The sequence below is a fragment of the Vanessa atalanta genome, chromosome Z (genome assembly GCF_905147765.1).
Source record: "Vanessa atalanta chromosome Z, ilVanAtal1.2, whole genome shotgun sequence".
In the NCBI taxonomy this organism is placed as follows: Eukaryota; Metazoa; Arthropoda; class Insecta; order Lepidoptera; family Nymphalidae; genus Vanessa; species Vanessa atalanta.
In genome coordinates, this window is record NC_061902.1 from 14,192,148 (window position 1) to 14,212,089 (window position 19,942).

Here is a 19,942-nt window from a genome sequence, read left to right on the forward strand (position 1 = left end):
CACTGACTTACTTGCGCTTCGAATCGGAACACACGGTATTGAGGATGTTAGCAACTAGAATGGTTGGAAACTGGATAGTCAGTCATTCCAGTTGCGTCTGGATAGACGAACTTGCACAAAATCTTATGATAAATTAAATGAGAGCAGAGAGAATTTAAGAATTTGCGCACACATTTGTGAATAATAATATTATCTCCTGTGCAATTGGCATGTCTATGAAGAGCGGCCGCCGTTGCGATATCGGTCAGGAGTCTCATATTGAAATTAATTTCCTAAAAATGAACACGAAACGAAATAAGAACACTCATTTACCTTTTAACTGTATTACTAAAACAAATCAACTGTTTTAATTATAATAAATACTAGTCGCATTTGTATGTGTGCAATAGTAATATTATTATATTCATTAAAAAAAAGATTCTGCCAGATCACCGCGCTACCTACCCGGTCCAATCTAACCACTCCAGTAGCTTAGGAGTTCGGTAATATACACAAGTACAGTATAATTATATATACGTAATTAATCACTGTTTTGGAAACATAAAAATATGGAGTTTTAAAACTTACTTTAAAGTGAAGTTGACTAATTAAGTCAATTATTATCTATACTAATATAATATAGATGCGAGAATAATTCTGTCTATCGATGTATCACGGCCAAACGACTGAACCGAACTTAATAAAAAATCGGTATGAAGCAAGCTTAGAATGCAAGGAAGGATATAGACATACATTTTTTTTTTTATGTCTAACAACTAAAATGACGAAAGCGAAGCCACTGGCGAAAACTAGTGATTTATATATTTTTTTAATTTACATAATAAGATTAAAGAAAGCGATCCAGTAGTCCGTCTAGACAGCCGTACGTATCTCGGTTAGGTAATCAAGTCGGATTCTGCTTAGCGAATTTGTTTAACAGATAATTGTTTTCGAAACATAAATAACTACAAATATAAAATTATAAATGCTTAAATGTTTGATTACTTAAGTCATTTACTTCTTAGAAGATATGATGAAAATACTGGAAGTGCTTTTTAAATTTGAATATGATGACGTTATAAAGAATAATATAATTTTTTAAACGCTCGAGTAAATAATGACCTAATTGCTTGATAACATGCTATTTGCCCGCAACTATGCTCGCATGTTCTCGTATTTATTTAATTCCAGTTATTGTCGGCGTTTATTATTTACGTTCGATTATAAAAGCGTACCACGGATAATTGCACACGAAAAGAACCGACGCTGCTAGTGAACGCTCGGGCAGGTCCAATGAAACTTACTTAGGGAAAGATTCCGACGAGGGGCGAGATGTCGCTCAATTGACCTGCGTTTTATTTCGAGCTTCTAGGAATATTACCTATAGGAATTCTATTTTCAAACCTAATGTAATACTTTATATTTGATGCATTTTTTTTCAAGGAATAAAAAAGAATCAAAATTATCTTTTCGAGTATGAAAATCATTATTACTTCTTTCCTTATCGCCATTTTCAAATTTTGTTCTTTCATCACATTTTGTTCGTCTTTTTTTTTTCTTTAATTAACACAGACACATATGACACAACAATTAATTTATATAACATTTAAGTGGTTTCTATTCTGATTATATCATACTCATTTTTTTTCTTGTTTTTGTAGCAGGCAAAAGAAATATCTCAAACTAACGACACTTTATATTTAATTATTCATTTCTAAATAGGTTACAACTTTGAGCGCTCCGTTGAATCTGTCGTACGGTTTACTTTTAAAAATGTTAAATATTAAAAAAAAAAAAAAAAAAACGATTCGTTTTCACGAACAAATTGTCCACTCTAAAATTGCCACAATGTAAATTTGTTTATGACTTTCATAAAGTAAATTGAGAGACAATGAAAGGTCTATAATTACAATTCTTGATCAAACGTGTGCCTCACACGTTGGTTACGTACGCAGGTAATGAAAAAAAAATAAAATCAAAATTTGTAACACTTTCTCTTCCGTCGTGCATGTCGATGCAACAATTAAACAGCGAAACGATTCGATAATAATTTTTAGCGTGTTATATATATAACTTTATACGATACAATATCGGTGTTAAGATGTTAGATACGCTATTCGGACTCGAATCGCTAACAGGAATTTACTTGAAGCAGATGTTATCTTTATATAATAATATTTGTGTTTCTTATGAATTTTCCTTATTTTTTATCATGTTATAAAACGTCATTGTTCTATCAAAATCTCTTAGCTCTCCGTTTATTATTAAGAGCAGATATTTGAAAACATGTGAATTTAAACCGAAGTGCGACATTTTCTACTGAGTTTTTCATGAACTTTAACAAACATGTGTCGATCGGATAAAATCGTGCCTCATATGTATTTTGGAAAAAAACTCCAAACCTTCCCACGGGAGGCATCAGCCAGAAGTGGCACATAAGATATATTACCTTGGTTCTATACAAATGAACAGATCTGTAACTAGCTGAACCTATTAATACCTGTTTCATACGATTTACCATATTGGTTTATATTTATGGGCACCGCTCCGCTATTTAGGGTCATAGACTATAACATTACTTAATAAACGGACTATCAACGATATACGGACTCACTTGTCTACCGTGCGTTTAATAAAACACTGTTTTTCTCATTCTATCATTATTGATTTATCATTCGGAAGAAAAAGACAGCAACGTTTGCTCAGTCTCTCATCGATTTTTGGTATTTCAGTTTTTAACAATTCCTATAAATTGAATAAAGATAAAATTATACATGTAATGTATTCGAATGTTGAACCTGTTTATATGACTTACTGGGCTTGGTTAGCATCTTGTTCCTATATAAAGTGTAGTTTAATGCAACAATTATAAATATTTACGATAATACAAACAAGGTTAAGCGAATGGTACATCCGTATGTATCTTTTATCTATGCATAAATAGACAAAGACAAATCAATTCTTATTTATCTTTGCTATATCTTAAAACATCATAGAAATTTGAGCAGTAAAAGTATATTTCGAATCATGTTCATTATTCATTTATTATTTAAGATTTTCATAACTATTATGGTCGAACTCTAGGCGAGCGGTAGTTATAAGCGGTTGAAACGAACAGAGTTTGTACCAATTACTTAGAAACTCACCTAGAACGCAATATTAACGTACATCTAAGAAATATATATATATATATATATATATATATATATATATATATATATATATATATATATTAACCATTCCTTACATCACCAATGCGCCACCAGCCTTGGAAACTAAGATGTTACGTCCCTTGTGCCTGTAGTTACACTGGCTCACTCAACCTTCAAACCGGAACACAACAATACTGAGTACTGCTGTTTGGCGGTAGAATATCTGATGAGTGGGTGGTACTTACCCAGACGGGCTTGCACAAAGCCCTACTATCAAGTAAAATGTATTGAAAAATTGTCAATATTTGATAGGAAATTTTATTTAATAAAAATTATATAATAAAACGCAATGGCACTAAAAATCTTTATAAGTGAAACATGTAAAATTCTTTTTGACAAATAAATGTCTTAAGCAAAAAATATAAATATATATATATTCATCACAGGTAGCTCAAAGATTGCAGGTTTGCTTCTGATCTCATAGATTCATATACTCGTTTCAATCAAAAATAGAATACCTCATTGAATAATAAATTAAATACCTAAATCTACATTAACCTTGTCATAGTAATAATAATATAATAAAAATATTCTATATCTATACTAATATTATGGATGCGAAAGTAACTCTCTCTGTTACCTCTTCACACTTAAACCACTAATCGATTTAGATAAAATTTGGTATGAAAATACAATGAGTCCCAATGAAGGACATAGGCTACTTTTTTATACATTCCCGAAAGGTTTGAAGGGGGGGGGGGATGCGTTAGGCTGTCAGACGTTTGCGGCTATATGTAGTTTTATCAATTTTACACGGATAAAGTATCAGGTTCAACTAATAATAAATATTGTACATATTCACGAATAACGAAGTCTAGTAGGTAATATTCCTATACTATATAAGAAAAACAAAATATAAAAAATAGAAGTTATCGCCCGCAGCATCAACTTCGTGTGTGTGTCTTTTTATATATCCCTTTACCGTGACAAATCATTAATTAGAATCGGTTGAGTATTTTAGACGTGAAACCGTAACAAATAAACAAAATCACTTTCGAATTTGTAATATTAATTAGGATGTATAACAGTTATATAATTACTAGCTGCCCGGTCTGACGTCACTCGGACGAAATAAAGCCTTAACTCACGATGTCCTTAGTTAGGAGATAAATTATTAAAATTACATCCCCATATACCCACTGTACATACCGTATAATGTGTTAAGATGTGGATATAAGTATTTATATAACCTTGATCAATTAGACGTTACTGATACATATGCCTCGTACAGACCTCAAACCGCCTATGTAAACGGCGGTTTGTGGCGAAAAATGTCACAGGTCCGTTTAGCGCAACGTCTCGTCCGGGACTGATTTATTTAGCGACAGAGAGGTTGTAACTTACATAGCGCATATCCATGCGCTATCTTTCTTAAAAATATTACTTTATTATACTAAAAATACTACTAATACGGCTTATTCTGTTTGTATAAAATTTTGAAGCAAAAGGGGGTAATAAAGAGTAATAAATATTATATTCAAGTTTCTCTGACGACGATTACGAAGATGAAATGTTTTAATGCATCTTAAATAAGGTTATTTTACATATTTATATATACGCCTTAATATAATATCTCAACGTACGCTCGACGAGTTTGCGAAGGTTTGCTCATGCGTGTATCATTTCCATTGTCTTGGTATAAATATAAAGCTACTATTCCACATAGTAAACGGTAATATAAAATTAACTTTGTTACGTTCAGATGTACCAATGGTTAGAATACGAAATCGGGATAGACGATTGCGGGTTCAAATACCGCTGAATTTTGATCTGATTAATCTGCGTTTATAATAGGTTTCCTGCTCGGTGGTGAAGTAACACATCGTGAAGCATATTTCGGATGTAAATCTGCCAAATACGTTTCCACTAAGCCGATCAGCGTTTTCGATACGTAACAAATATACACCTTCTGCATGTTACATTGTTTTGAAAATAGGAGTACCCTTTATTAGGAATTACTAATATTTAAATTTACCCCTTTAATTAAGCTTTAAACTTGTATTAGCAGTAGGTCGACAATAGCCCGAAGCAGTAGGTACCATAGACTATTGACGCTTCCAATTTCATTAATCGGATTTGTAGTATATGCATAAAAATTCATTAAACTAAAATAAAACCTACTTTGTAAATCACTTATCACACTAATATTGAAAATAAATATAAACGACCCTTCTTTAGTTATTTTTTCAATTTCGTATCAAGTTTTACATGTAAAAAGCGCTCGTAACTTTTTATTAATAGTATTATGTAACAGAAACACTTGATATTATAAATTTCATTAATGAACAACTAACTTTTAGCACTGTGCATTCGCTGGTATTAATATATTCTCAAACAATGTATACTGGTTTACGTTTTGACATTAATATCGTATAATTACATAAGATCCGTTGGAGTAATCAGTGTTATATAAATACCTCATTAAACGTTCTACCACTTTGAATATGAATGTAAAATAATATAGAGCTGTTTATTGGAAAGGAATACTAAAATATTGATACTGTACTTTGTATGACAATTATTCGGTTTATGTTTTTATGAAGTGAAACGGCTATTGGTGCGCCTAAGAACGACTCGTAAGCCGTGACTACAAACGACATAACCCCCTCTTCGCCATTATCTACTTCCTTGTTCGTGGTTGGCACGACAACTGAACTATGTTTTTATATAGTTCACTCTCATAGTAATTTTTTGATTTACGTTAATTTTAAATTACAAAATTATTCTAATATTTTATATTGTAAATTATAATGCCTCATTTTTATACTCAACTGTTGATAAAATACCATTCACATCCATCTAAACAAAGGGATTTAGAACTTCATATCACGTGATCGAATGTAGGTTCGAAAAGACATATGTCTAAATTAATTTTGACACGTTTAAGTTTCCTTTGAAGTCGATAGCCAGGAAGAATGATAGGAGATTATTTGTCTTTCGGCTGCTATGCAACTTGGGAGATATACGAGGGACAGAATCTAACTCATGCTGGTTTCTTCTCGAACTTTTGGTTCGCCGAGGAAAAATTAATTATAATCACAATTATTATAACATTGGTACTTGTCCAGGCTTAGATTTTCTATATTATTACTCTATAGAACGTCATCCTAACAGATATATCTATGTGATGTTACCCAACGAAAATAATTGAAAACAAGGTTGATATAATTTAATTATTTTATCTTAAGTTTTGTATGTTGAAATGTTATAACAACGTAACATCAGATACAGTGAATCCTTCTGTGTCGACGTTTTAATTTTTATCTTGATACTGTGCAGTTAGCAACGCAAATTTTATTCGCATTTTAATAACCATACAGTAACAAGTATCTTACGTAACAGTAACGTGGCTAAGGCCTCCTCTTCTTTTGAGGAGAAGGTTTAGAGCTTATTCAGGTTCTACGGGCTATACGGGTTGGTTAATGCACATGTTGCACATGTCGCAGAGTTTCGTTGAAATTAGACACATGCAGGTTTCCTCGCGATGTTTATCTTCACCGCTGAACATAAGATGAATTATAAAATCAAATTGAGCACATGAAATTACAGTGGTGCTTGCTTAAGTTTGAACCCGCATTCTTCTAAGCTGGGCCACCTGGGCTCAAGTATATTGTTATGTTTATAATTTGTGTTGTTACGATAATTTAAGGACTGAATGATTTTCTTCATTTTATGTTCTTTCGAATGGCAAATTATTTATGAAAATGCAGAAAAGATGAGTAACTTTGTAAGGATAATTTCAAAACCTTAGTATTTGTGATTTCGTATCTTATAAGTGTTTTTTTAGTTATATTAATTTGAGTAATTTCATTATTCTAGAAAGTAGTTCTTTTTTTTTTTAATCAGCTAACTCATTGTAAACTATTTTCATGGCCAGTTAAATTATATTATAATTATAATGATCTCAATAAGACCTGAGCCGTAACATGAATATTTAATCAAAACCATTTTCATATATTTTTTGACGCAAATTTAAAACGCAACAGAGTCTAATATTAGAAAGCAATTTTCGAAGAAATTTCCTTTAAAAATTTTAAACAAAGTAAAAATGTATTCAAATCCCTGTCAGATTTAATTACATTTAACCTCCATCAACATTGCACAAAAGTATTTATTTGTCCCGAACGTTTCTCGCTGTTGTTTTCTTTAAACGGGAAATAATGCAAGTTTGCCGAGTTCAGTATAAATTTGAAAAGTTGAACTCAAAAAAGTTTCAAATACAAAATGATTTAAACAAAATAAATAGTTTGTGTGTGTTATAATTATATCTAATAAATACGTCCGTTACGAAATGAGGGAGCGTTGCCGCAATCCACAGTTTGATTGGCATCTAACTTCGTAATCCTTTACCCGACTAAATGTAGTTGCTCGCTCCTTTTAAGCGGTTTTGATATTAAAACATTGTTTATTACTTCGCCGTCTAATATTACAGATGACTTATCAATAAACGATAACCCGTGTAAATATTATAAATATTTCTCGTCTCACTTTAAATTTATTTGAAATACTATAATAAGTATGTTAATACATATTATATAATTAATGATTCGTGCAGATAATCGTTATTTTATTCATAAGTTATGTTGACTTGAGATGAAGAAAAGGATAATCTTCCTGTTCCGTTTCGACGGTGGCTCGAGAAAGATCTCATTCTAGTATCATGTGTAGAAGTATTCCGCAATACGAAACTCGAAACTCACCGCAGAACGTGCGTGAAATGTCAGAATGTGATATGACATTGACTTACTAAATATTATTATTGAATATTATAAACATATCTTTATTAAATTGTATCAAAATTGCGTATCAACGTAAATCGGTTGTCAACATTCCAAAAGTGATATAGTGAGAACGCACTGCTACATGTATGGGAGTGTAAAAAGTAGAAGAAACTCCTTTTTATTGAGAAGTTTTGGAACTTATTCCACATTGTTGAAATTTCTTCCGATTTATCCTGAGACATCAAGATTTGTAGCCAAACCAACGAGCTTCCAAATACCGATACTTTTATATGATGAAATTTAAAAGAATCCAAAAATCTCGTAGGAATATTGTTTATTCGTTGTAGTTATAAAAATATATCTATAACAGTTAAAGTGAGGTATGTCTGTGATCTGAATGTACTTCAATGCAACATAAAATGAATCTGAATATAGTTCGTGACCAGTTTATATGTAAGAATACTTGTTTCATTTACCAAGATATTTCTCGTAGAACTAATAGCTATATACAATTTCGAGTCTTCTTGTTGCGGTTTTGCAATTCTCGTGGCAGTTCAAATACTTTCGAGAAGTCAATAATTATTACTTACATCGCTTGATTATGTCCCGGTGAGACTAATCTATCCAGACACTCACTACATCTTAGAAGATATTAATTATCTAATATTTTGCGAAAATTATAAGCTTATGCTTTTAAAATCTTTATTTTAAAATTCGAATAATTTCATTGATTAGTTTATTATGTATCTGTGTTCTTACTTTTAAAATCTATAAATTTATTCGTTCGTCGTACAAATCAAAAACTCTATTTTTTTACCGTAGATTATATTCTAATTATTTTTAGCAAGGGTTTATAAATCGATAGCTTCATAAACATTTTGAATTGTTAGGTCATTTTAAAATATCATTGATATACGAGATTAAAAACAACTAAATAATGTATATAGCTCGTTCAATTAAGTAAAGTGTATTATTTCTGTGTGCGCTTTTAAAACAAATTAATATCGGAACTATAACTTCATAAGCCCTTATTAATATGCTCGATGGGACATGAAGCGTGATCAAATTCACTCTCACGATTCCATTAGGGAACATACATTTTTCCAATAGAGGGTTTTGTTTGTAATACCCACGTTAAAAAAATATGCAAATAATTCGACAACATTGTTGGAACCGTGAAGCTTTGAACCAGGAATAGACGTGACGAAATTGTTTCTTTGTTATACGAAACCCCTACAATATAAAAAATAGTGTGAAGTATAAAACAGTTAACAATGAGGTTAATTGTGGTTAAAATTGCACACACGCAATGTAAATTCTTTTTTTTTTTTTTTATTTCACCAACTCCCAACAAAGAAGCTCATAATATGCTTATATAACTTGGCTGTGCTCTTTATATTATTAGTTACGTTCGAATTCATTCTTTTTCAAATTGCGAAATATGCGCTCTATATATCGACTTACATTAACCTAGAAGAAAAATTTATATATCTATGACACAATTTCCATTAAAGTTTCTTTCATTTCGTTCGCTCCAAATTCGAAATATGAGTAATTTTATATATTTAAATATGCAAATTCGTTTTATATATATAATATACAAAATTTTTGAGAATTATTCCAAATTCTAGTCACGCAATCGGGAACAAGAGATAATCAAATGCCGACATCGCGAACTTCGTTAAATGCATACCAAATATATTAACAGAGTTTAGCTTTAAGTTCTTGATTTACCTAACTTCGAGTGTCAACATTTAGTTTGATTATTTTTATGGTATGTCAAAGAATTTTGCTATTTTACTAAAGTAATTTAAATATTAATCCAATCGACAGTCAGACTTATTCACTTATTGAGTTGTAAATTTTAGGCTTATGAATTACGAAATATTTTGAACGGATAGTGACGTGATTGATTCTGTGACAAAAAAAATAAAATAAAGAGAAAGTTAACTGTAATGTAGGTTCTCCATAATCAAAAACTGGTTTAAAATATTTTCGGCCAAGGATAAAATTTATGCAAACAGTTATTAACATTTTTGTTTCGTTTTAATTACGAAATTAACTTTGAAGTCAGGTTTATTGTAAATATTGTTCTAAAGAGTTATTTTAAAAATGTGTTTAAAAATAAACCTTTTTTTTATATATATTATATATCAGTCTTTTATGAATATAATAAACGTTGTACTTACAATAATACATTTACATATGTTACATAACTGATTATTGTTTGATAATAATAATGTATTATTATTAATATTAAATATTTTTTTTTGTTATTAACTTCACAAAAAACATTGCTATCTTGCTATCTATATACATCTAATAATAATCACTTTAAAAAATTTGATCATAAAATCAGTTTTCAAACTAAGAATGCTAATTAAAAAAAAAATGCATTAACATAAATCATTTATTTATTAAAAGTAAAACCGTTGTCCGGCGTTGTCTCCAATGTACCTATTATATACTAAGTGCTTCTCCGAAATGTTCTTTTAGTAAAAGTTTTATGTATATTGTTTTACTTAGGAACACAAAAAAAAATCTCCTCTTTTAATAACCATGATAAAACAGTCTTTCTGCATTGTAAACACACAGACTATTTCTTATTTATTACTTACAGAAAAACAATAATACAATTTTAGAAAAAACCACACAGGTCCTTTGTTTTCTGGGGATATGAACCTCCGAAAAGTCTGACCGGTGTTTTATTCCAATCAATATATAACAAGGAGCTTTGTTTAAATTTAGACTCATCTAATGAGCATTTTTTATAATTTTGTGCAATAAATTCAATACCTACATTTTGTTCCCTAATAGGCGATAGTATTTGTGTGATGTCAACACTACCGTCCGGCTGAACGTAAAATAATCGATCATATAATTCGGCATTTTTGCAAATTTTAGGTCCGAGAGAGGGAGGTACATTTTCACCTTTACGATCAAAATCAGATCTATACCTATTTATATCTGGAATCTTCTCGTCTCCACCGATAAAACTTTGCTGATTTTGCTCTTCATTATTCCCAATTATAAAACGCTCATTCAGAGCATTTCCTATTTTAACATTTTGATGGAAGTCATTTTTAGTAGAAGTATTTTTATCTCGAACATTTTTACCTAAGTCGGGTGATTTTTTAGCGTGGCTTGGTAGAAAGCCATGATTGTATTTTAATATGGAAATCGAATCTGCATTAGGATTTGTTAAATTAGATATTTCTATTGCCATGGTACGACCATTCAAAATAGGGTCTTCGTCAAAACTTTTAACTATTTTATGATTATCTGGCATATATTTTAACCTAAGTGATGGATATTTTTTATTTGCTTCAGCTCCTTTTGTATCAATAGTGACCTGATTTTCATCCGATTCCATATTAATATGTCGCGGTGTATAATCATTACTAAAAGATTTGACATTGTGCCACTTATTTGCATTTGATAGACTCCGAGTGTATATATCGTCGCTACTGCTCGTTTTCTTGTTGTTTCCATCAATGAAGTATTCGGTCGATTTTAAAAATGGAAGTATAGTCATTAAATTACTGTTTCTGTAACGATTTAACCGATCTTGGAATTTATTTATATTTATTTTCGAAGATGCAACGAATGGTCGCGGTTTTAGTACTTCGCTTGACAATTGGTTATCAACATCCCTGTAAATTCTATGATCTTTATTATTTTTAATAGTACCGCGATTAATTATTTTAACATCTTGAGCTTGAGTCTTGGCATGGGATTCTAAAATTTCACTTCTTATATCGTCGTGTAATATTTCAACATTTATTTCTGGATGTTTAACGTCACGTTTATTAATACGTTTGTCGATAATAGCTTTTCTTTGTATTTTGTAAGGTGGACGTATTTTAGTTAACTTAAAATCAGACGCATATGGAAACGAATCAGATAGTTTAATTAATGGGATTGTTGGCGGTATCTTTCTCTGTTCTCTTTGTTGATTGTTGAAATTTTTAATATAACTTAAGACACTATTAGCAAATTGTGAACTTGTCCATTGACCGTATACTTTTGCATTTTTCTCTGGTGGTGGAGGTTTTTCCATATCAAACACTCCATAAGTATTTTGATTAGAAATACTCTTTGCAGAATTTACTTTTCCGTATTCCTTTAATTCAAAATAAGGAATTACTAATGGTTTCCTCATTTTAACATGTGAACGTACAAAACCTTGAAATGATGACGGCGGTGGCGGTGTTTCATATTCTGATACTGCTGGAAGTTCTTGAGTTCCAGAACCAGATAACTCCGTACTTTTACTATTTCTTCCTTTGAAATTATTACTATTGCCGGTTTGACTCATAAGAGTCCAAAATTTAACCTTATCACCATTACCCTTAAAACTTTTATCCATTAATGAAAAGTCCAAAATTTCCTTTTCATTTGAAGTATCCGTCGATTTAATTTTTACCGGTGAAAAATCTAGACCAACATCGTGTTCTATTGTACTATGTGGCGTTGTAAATTTTATAAAACTTCGAGTTGTATTGTAAAGAGGAAAATTCGATGTTTCGGCAGACTCTTGCATGTTGTCCCTAGACATATTCCCAAGTACTATATATTTAATATTATTGGTAACTAATAGTTTGTTTTTTGTAAATGTTTTTTGTTGAAATTCAGGATTTCTCTTAATTGTATAATTTCGTTCTATTGTTGATGAAAGTATCATGTTAGCTCCAAATAGTTCACCATCTAAGCCACTTGGGATACCTATAATAAAATTTTAAAAAACGTATCAATTTTATATTTAAGCTTAACGTATAATATTGGATGTTATAGTACCTGAGTCGGTTATACCGTAACCGATAATGACGCTCCCTCCACCGGGAATCACGAAACCATAAAGCTGTAAAATAAGTTAATATTAACCAATCTCATACGAACAGTTTCGACGCAGCGTAACATGAAAGTGCTCGCGTCTGAAAATTTCTTGCACAACGAGTCTAGTTATGCAAGACACAGATTTGCCGCAGGTAATCATGATTCGAGCTGTCTATATAACTGTTCGTGACCTTGTATAAAAATTGCTTGTGCAATGCCCTTTAAAACATGTTGTATAATAATAAATACATATTGTAATCGAACTCTACATAATAATAATATCTTACTCTACAAAATGTATATTATTGTAATGCCTCGATAAAATATAAGTTAAAGCTCCAATACACTACGTCATATTCAAATTCTAAGTACATGGAAATAACTTTAACAAACAGAAATATGCTATACAAAGCAAAGGAATGCATACACTTTGAGCGGCCTCGCAGGATGCCAATCTTCCATCCACGTACAGTGCCCACGCGCCAAAATCTGATTGGTAGGACAGACATATGTGACGCCACGTATTTTTATTTATATCGACCAGTGCACTCGATGAAGCTCGTCCATTCATTGATATTTTTATATGACGTCCTCCAGAATCGAGCCAAAGCCTTACTACACGGTTATTACCGTTTGCTAAAAAAAAAAAAAACACGCTCTAAATAGTTGAATTTAGCATTCGTGATTATCGTAAATAGACTGTGAACCGGCTAATCAAGCCCTCATAAATTATGAACGTCTTAGTTAAGTGCGCGTTTGTATGTAATGTGTGTACAAAAAAATTACTTGTTTACGTAAATATCAAGAACTAATCAAATTAGACACTATATTTCAAACTAAAACGCACGTTATTAACGTTAGTTTTGTAGCGCAAATAATATTAAAATTTAGTAAATTATTGTTAAAAAAAAAACAATTTCTAATATATATTGAAATTAAAGTTTTCGTCTCAAATAATAATAGCTTTAGTTGTAATTCGATTTTTCGTTCCTACGTTACTTGAGCGTAAAATAATAAGACTCAAGCTTCGTTCCATCAATATATATTATATAAGGCGACCACAACTCGCTTTGTTCGCGTTTAATTAATCAGTGAACAGTAAACCACTTCATAAAGCATCGTCATAAACGTTCCTCTGTCACATTGTTCGTCGTAATAGACTATGTTCACTTTGGGAACAACACCTTGATAATCATACTACATAGCTTTATTACGTAATACCAAAAATTAAAATATTAGGCAATATTGCACCAAACTGGTCCAAATAAAGGGGTCGTGTTCATTAATATTGTATTGCAACGATATTTACTCAACGATTCTTACATACATTATTTGTTAATGTTTTAAATATAATTATAAAATTCACGGTTTTTTAAAATTATTTCGAGCCTATTTCGAACTAGGTTATGTAAGTGTATACTAAGGCTTATATTGTAATACTCAATAAACTAGTGTTAAATAAAGTTAATGTATTCACGCAACGCGAAAGATATGAGTACAAAAAATATAAAGGCGTTTCATAAATGTACTGAGATCCAGCCAGGTGTACCAACACTATAAATAAAATAAGGCGAAGGCAAGTAAATTAGGTTATAAATCGTCAATTTAAAAAAAATGATAAAAACGGTTAATCGCAATGGTAAAATAGCGTTTAGAATAATGACAATACAATTTAATCGTATTAAAATAATATAAAATACTAATCCACGTAACTTGATATGATATTCGAATTAAATTGAGTCGAATTATTTCCGCAAGTCATCACTATTCTGTGCCTTATAATTTTGTTACAAAGTAAATAAATGTGTGAAATTGCCATCTGGACACTCAATAGCACCACTGGTCGATATTACTCTTGCCCTGGCATTGTAAATAAAAATGAATTATTGTTTATATTTTCAGAATTTTTATAAACTACTTATGTACGTCTATACTCAGATTTCACTTCAATATTTAAACCAAATTTTCACGTGCTTTATATTTAAATTTTATAACTTACCGATATAAGTGAAAACGCTTTGATCGCCAGACAGATCAAAAAAACGTAGCCAAGCGCAAAATGTGAATTCCCTTATCGGCGGTGTTTCCAAATCGTATTGAAGGAACTGAAATCAAACGTAATATATTCTGTAGAATAATGAGGAACTAATAATAAAACGGTCGTTTAATTTCGCAAAACTATAAAGATTCTTTTGAATGAAAGTCGATACACAATGCTTTCTTATAGAGCTTCTGCTATTTGAAACACCTATTATTTCAAAGAAATTGAATTCTTTATTAAAAAATAACATTTATTTTTGCTCCGATATCGCTAATACTGGTAACATTGATTGTCTTGATCTAATTAGTTTATGGCAAATGAATTCGGCAAAATGATTTGATTTAAATTAGACATAATAGGTATGTATAATAGGTTATTTTAAACCGAATTGAATGGTGTTAGTTACACTGCTCAGTGTAACAGGCACAAGTGTTATAACATCCCGAGTTGGTGTCGTAATTTGATATGTAAGGAATGGTTAAAATATTTTACGGAGCACATGTCTAAAGGCGGTGGCTTACCAACAGGTGGCCCATTTACACTACCGCCTACCTATATCATGAAAAAGGTAAGCTAATACACTACATAAGTCTCACACCGGTTAATACACTTAATGGTTGAAAGATATACCAACCTGAGCGAATCCTTTTTGGCTCAGCACTATTTTGTAGACGGAACGGTTGATTGCGTCCGCTGATAGAATAATTGCCAACACTAAACACTGAATTCGTGTCATACTAAAGTAGTTCAATCTGGAAATAAAATTAACTATTTTATTGAGAAAGTATTCTTTTTAAAAAGTTCAAAACAAATATATAACCTAGAACTTTATTTTTATTTATGTATTTTCGTATTAATTTTACGATTCACAATCTATACATATAATAAAATTGGTGTGTCTGTTTGTAATATTAAAATAACCGCGTTTTACTCAACGCATATGTATGTATACACGGTACATATACCGAAATAACATTTTTTAGAATTTTTGTCTGTCTGTCTGTAGTGTCTGTTCCAGAGATTAGCCGGAACAACCGGCTAATCTCTGGAACATCAGGACTGATTTTGACGGGATTTTCACTGGCAGATAGCTGATGGAGTAACTTAGGCTACTTTTATTTTAGAATTATATGTAAAATAATAATAAAGTCACACTTTTTTTGTTAAATTCAAACGCGTTCGAAGTTGCGGGCACAGATAGTTTAAAATATTAACAGTTAGATGTTCCGAAACGTTTATAAATGGCGACGAAATAACAGTTACGAAAAATTATGCATGCGAAACAAAATAAAGAATCAAATACATATAATAACAAACTATTTTATTTATTATTATAATGCTTCGTTACTTATTATATTTCGTTGATTAATACTTTAATAATCGCTTTATAAATATTTAGTATTTTTGTTATATTATATCCAAAGCCATTATAAATTAAGGCTCATTAGGACAGCGATATAGAGAAACAGTCACGAAATTGAATATGATCTTGACTGACGTAAGATAAACATGTTCAAATTACATGTACTGAGTGACCTTCACTATATTACTTTTACCGTGAACATAATATGTCATGATGGGGATTAAGAACTGATTAGTTCGTTCTCTATAAATAATAATAATGTTCTTAGAAAAATAAATAATTTTAGATTTACATAATATACATTAACAACCTGTAAATTTCCCACTTCCCACTTCCCACAGGGCTTAGGCCTCCTCTCCCTTTGAGGAGAAGGTTAGGGGCATAATCCACTACGCTGCTCCAAAGCGGGTTGGTGGATTCACATGTGACAGAATTTCATTAAAATAGGATGTGGGTTTCCTCATGATGTTTTCCTTCACCGCCGAGCACGAGATGAATTATAAACACAAATTAAGCACATGAAAATTCAATGGTGCTTGCCTGGGTTTGAACCCGTAATCATCGGTTAAGATGCACGATTTTAGATTTACTTATGACAAAATTATTTAGTGCCAGCGGCTTCGATCATTGTTAGGCATGATTATAGTATAGATAGCATATTATGTCCTCCCTTAGGGGTCAAGCTTCAATACAAATTTATTTATTTTTAATTATCTTGAAGAGTTTTATTAATATTATAGAGTTTTTTTTAAGGCGAATAAATTTAAATTGAAATAAAATACAGAAAAGTGTTTTTAATATCTGAAAAATTTCAGTCATGTCGCCACCGTAGCTAGCACGAACATTGCAATACTTTGAATCCAAAAACATTGTAGTAATTAGAAGAATGTATAAATATTGCCACCAAAAAAAAAGTCACATGTTTGAAATCACATAAATATAAATGGCATAAAATTATCATGACACAATCTATCTAGAAATACACCCTGTACTTATATTGTGATACTTAATTGCATGCTGTAAATACCAGTTAGTGAAAGTGCAAGAATACTGATAATCTCGGTAGTTCCATAAATAAATAAACGGCTTAAAGTGTTTGATTAATGACAGGGGTTAATAAAACTAACCTATACTCTGTAAAAGTGACAGTGACGTGACCTCGGAAAAGGGGTGTCACGTGACCGTATATTAGAACTCGATACAGATTATGTATCACCAGATAGTCAGTCGCTTGAAGAATTTAACAATATTAATCTATATTATGGTTGGAAAATTCAAAGTTACGACCGAGTCCATATTGAGAATTGAAGCACTTAAACATCAAAATAAAGATAAATTTACAAATGTCTGTGGAACTTAGACCTCCTAATTTTTTGAGGAAAATTTTTAGAAATTACCATTGTTTGAACTCATAACCTTCAGCTAAGTTTCTTATTCTGAGGAAATGATGGTAAAACAGAGACAGCGACTCTTTGAATCGCAATTCCGTTTCAGTGAAGAAAATGAATAAGCCTTAAGTAATAGCAATAGGACGAGATTAGAAACCGCATCCTTAACAATTTGCAATACCTAAATCATTAAACGATTCAAGACACGAAATAATGTATATTAGCACTTTTTAATTTCAATAGAGATTATAACATACCTCATGTTAACATCGAATTCAGTTAAAATTTCCTCAAACCACAGAATCGCTCAATTACACAAATATCTTTTTATCGTGCTTTCTACTGACAGACAAAGTAACGAATGACATCTCCGTCGAGCGATGTTAAAACAGTTATTGTTATTAAATTGTTTGTAAACCGCGAAAAATCTCTTCGAATACATTGTTGCGGGGTGACTGTATCGAGTATTATAATACTAGTGGTTGCTCGTTACTTTGTACGGTAATATCAAGCGCACTCCGGTGAGGTCAAGATGAGCTTATGCGTGCTAGAGGGTTTAACTGCCTATCAGCTTTACTCGCATTAAATTGAAAGATATTAAACATATTATTTTTTATTTAATACGTATAAAAAATCCGACACGCTATAAAACATCATGCGTCACTTATTGTATAATATAATCGAGTATCTATACTAATATTTAAATTTCGAATTGACCATTTTTTTTTTAAAGTGTGTTTGATACACATCGGCCTTAATAAATATAACATGAATCCCGACCGGAAAATGTGAAACATCGAAATTGATGGATCTTGATATAATTTACAATTAAAAAAAAAACAGAGTTTCGTTCATAAATAATTTTTTTGTTATTATTATTATAAATGTATATTGGGGCCAAAATACGTTATAGGTAAGCGAAATATAACGAGCGGCAGGGAGAGGGGACATCACGGTATAAGACAGTCATGTCGTTTGACGTCACGGCATCCGATTCGTGTGATCGTGAAATATACCGCGACGGCGTATTTACGTTATGAAAATCATTTTCAATATTATCCTCATTGTTAAGATGTATTTACTGTAAATTTAAATAAATCATACAATTTAAATTTTCGAATCGTTAAATTTTAATAAATTAACAATATCTTGTTTGTGTTTATTATATGCTATCTTTATACTTGTTTCACAAAACAGACACATACAGTCTCACAAAAGGTCGGTGGTGCATTGGCCATATAAACAAAGCTTAATATCACTTAGAGCACCAATATCGAAAGGCGGTGGTGACCACTTACTGTCAAATGGCTCATTGCGATTTGCTTATTCATATTATAAAAAAGGCAAGTTTCGACCTGATAATGTCGTACTACTGGAGAAAGGCCTCCACTCCCTTTTGAAAAGAAGTTTTGGAGCTTACTCCACCACGCTACTACAATGAAGATTAGTACACGTGGCAGATACTCACCCACCAACCCACCTCGTGCAGGTTTCTAAAATATATTTTCCTTCACTGCGGGAAATAGATGATTTACAAACAAATTAAGCACATGAATTCATTTTTGCTTGTCCCGGACTTGAACTCAGAATCATCGGTTAAGATGGTCGAGTAGTGTGTACACCGGTTTTCATGGGTACACCACTCCGAGGTCCCGGGTTCGATTCCCGGTCGAGTCAATGTAGAAAAAGTTCATTAGTTTTCTATGTTGTCTTGGGTCTGGGTGTTTGTGGTACCGTCGTTACTTCTGATTTTCCATAACACAAGTGCTTTAGCTACTTAAATTGGGATTGGAGTAATGTATGTGATGTTGTCCAATATTTATTATTAATTAACCGCTGGGCCATCACGGCTCAAAGAGTTAAGTTAACATATTTTGATTTCATACTTATCGTATTCTAAATGCCACATGTGCGTATATCGTTGGTCGGCTTTTACCATTCACAACTTCGGTAATTATACTAATAATATCCAACCAGATCGTTAAATCGTGACAGAACGCCCAATAGAGGTATTATGTCCAGTGAAGTTGTGTGTGTTTAATCTGTACCTACATACGTATGTAAATAGTGCCACTACAAAAACATGCAGAAATAGATACTACCAGCGGGCGATATATCAGATCGGATTATTGTGAATGTACTCTAATATTAATTATAGGTATAGGTTGGATTATAGGTACTTATTGAAATAAATTTAAATAAAGCACGTTTTAAATTATGATAATTTTGTTTAAGGTGAAAGCGCCTGCTTACTATATGGGAGGTCCTGCTCCGAGCACTTTACCTCGCGGTGGAGCCGTCTTGAGGGCCTACTCCCCAGCTGCGCCACCTGTGCCGGCTGATCGTACGAAGCAAAATCCTTGTAAGTAAATTCACATTCGTATTTACCAAAGAATTCCCAC

The 19,942-nt window shown here is 31.6% G+C and overlaps 2 protein-coding genes across 16 annotated transcripts in view; one reads left to right on the plus strand and one right to left on the minus strand.

Moving 5' to 3' along the window:
* LOC125076197 (coiled-coil domain-containing protein AGAP005037) overlaps positions 1–19,942 on the plus strand; it is a 212,572-nt gene that overhangs the window by 180,211 nt on the left and 12,419 nt on the right. For all 15 annotated transcript variants that reach the window (XR_007120294.1, XM_047688242.1, XM_047688229.1 and 12 more), the window contains one exon: positions 19,776–19,902. Coding sequence is in view for 14 of the 15 variants with exons in the window: in XM_047688242.1 (XP_047544198.1) it covers positions 19,776–19,902 (127 nt within the window). In the remaining variant the exon portion in view is untranslated. The remainder of the gene's footprint in view (positions 1–19,775; positions 19,903–19,942) is intronic.
* Positions 10,551–15,525, minus strand: LOC125076198. The gene is made up of 5 exons (XM_047688245.1): positions 15,424–15,525; positions 14,748–14,853; positions 13,176–13,384; positions 12,710–12,773; positions 10,551–12,637 (listed from the first exon to the last, which is right to left on the minus strand). Exons 1-5 carry the CDS (start codon positions 15,523–15,525, stop codon positions 10,551–10,553), a joined length of 2,568 nt encoding a protein of 855 aa, XP_047544201.1.

Excerpts from the sequence above, each read along its gene's own strand:
- LOC125076198 (XM_047688245.1), bottom strand. The coding sequence starts at position 15,525 with ATGACACGAATTCAGTGTTTAGTGTTGGCAATTATTCTATCAGCGGAC. Across the intron at positions 12,774-13,175 it reads CCTGCGAGGCCGCTCAAAGT|CTTTATGGTTTCGTGATTCC; the intron begins GTATGCATTCCT and ends CTTATTTTACAG. Across the intron at positions 12,638-12,709 it reads TTACGGTATAACCGACTCAG|GTATCCCAAGTGGCTTAGAT; the intron begins GTACTATAACAT and ends ATTTTATTATAG.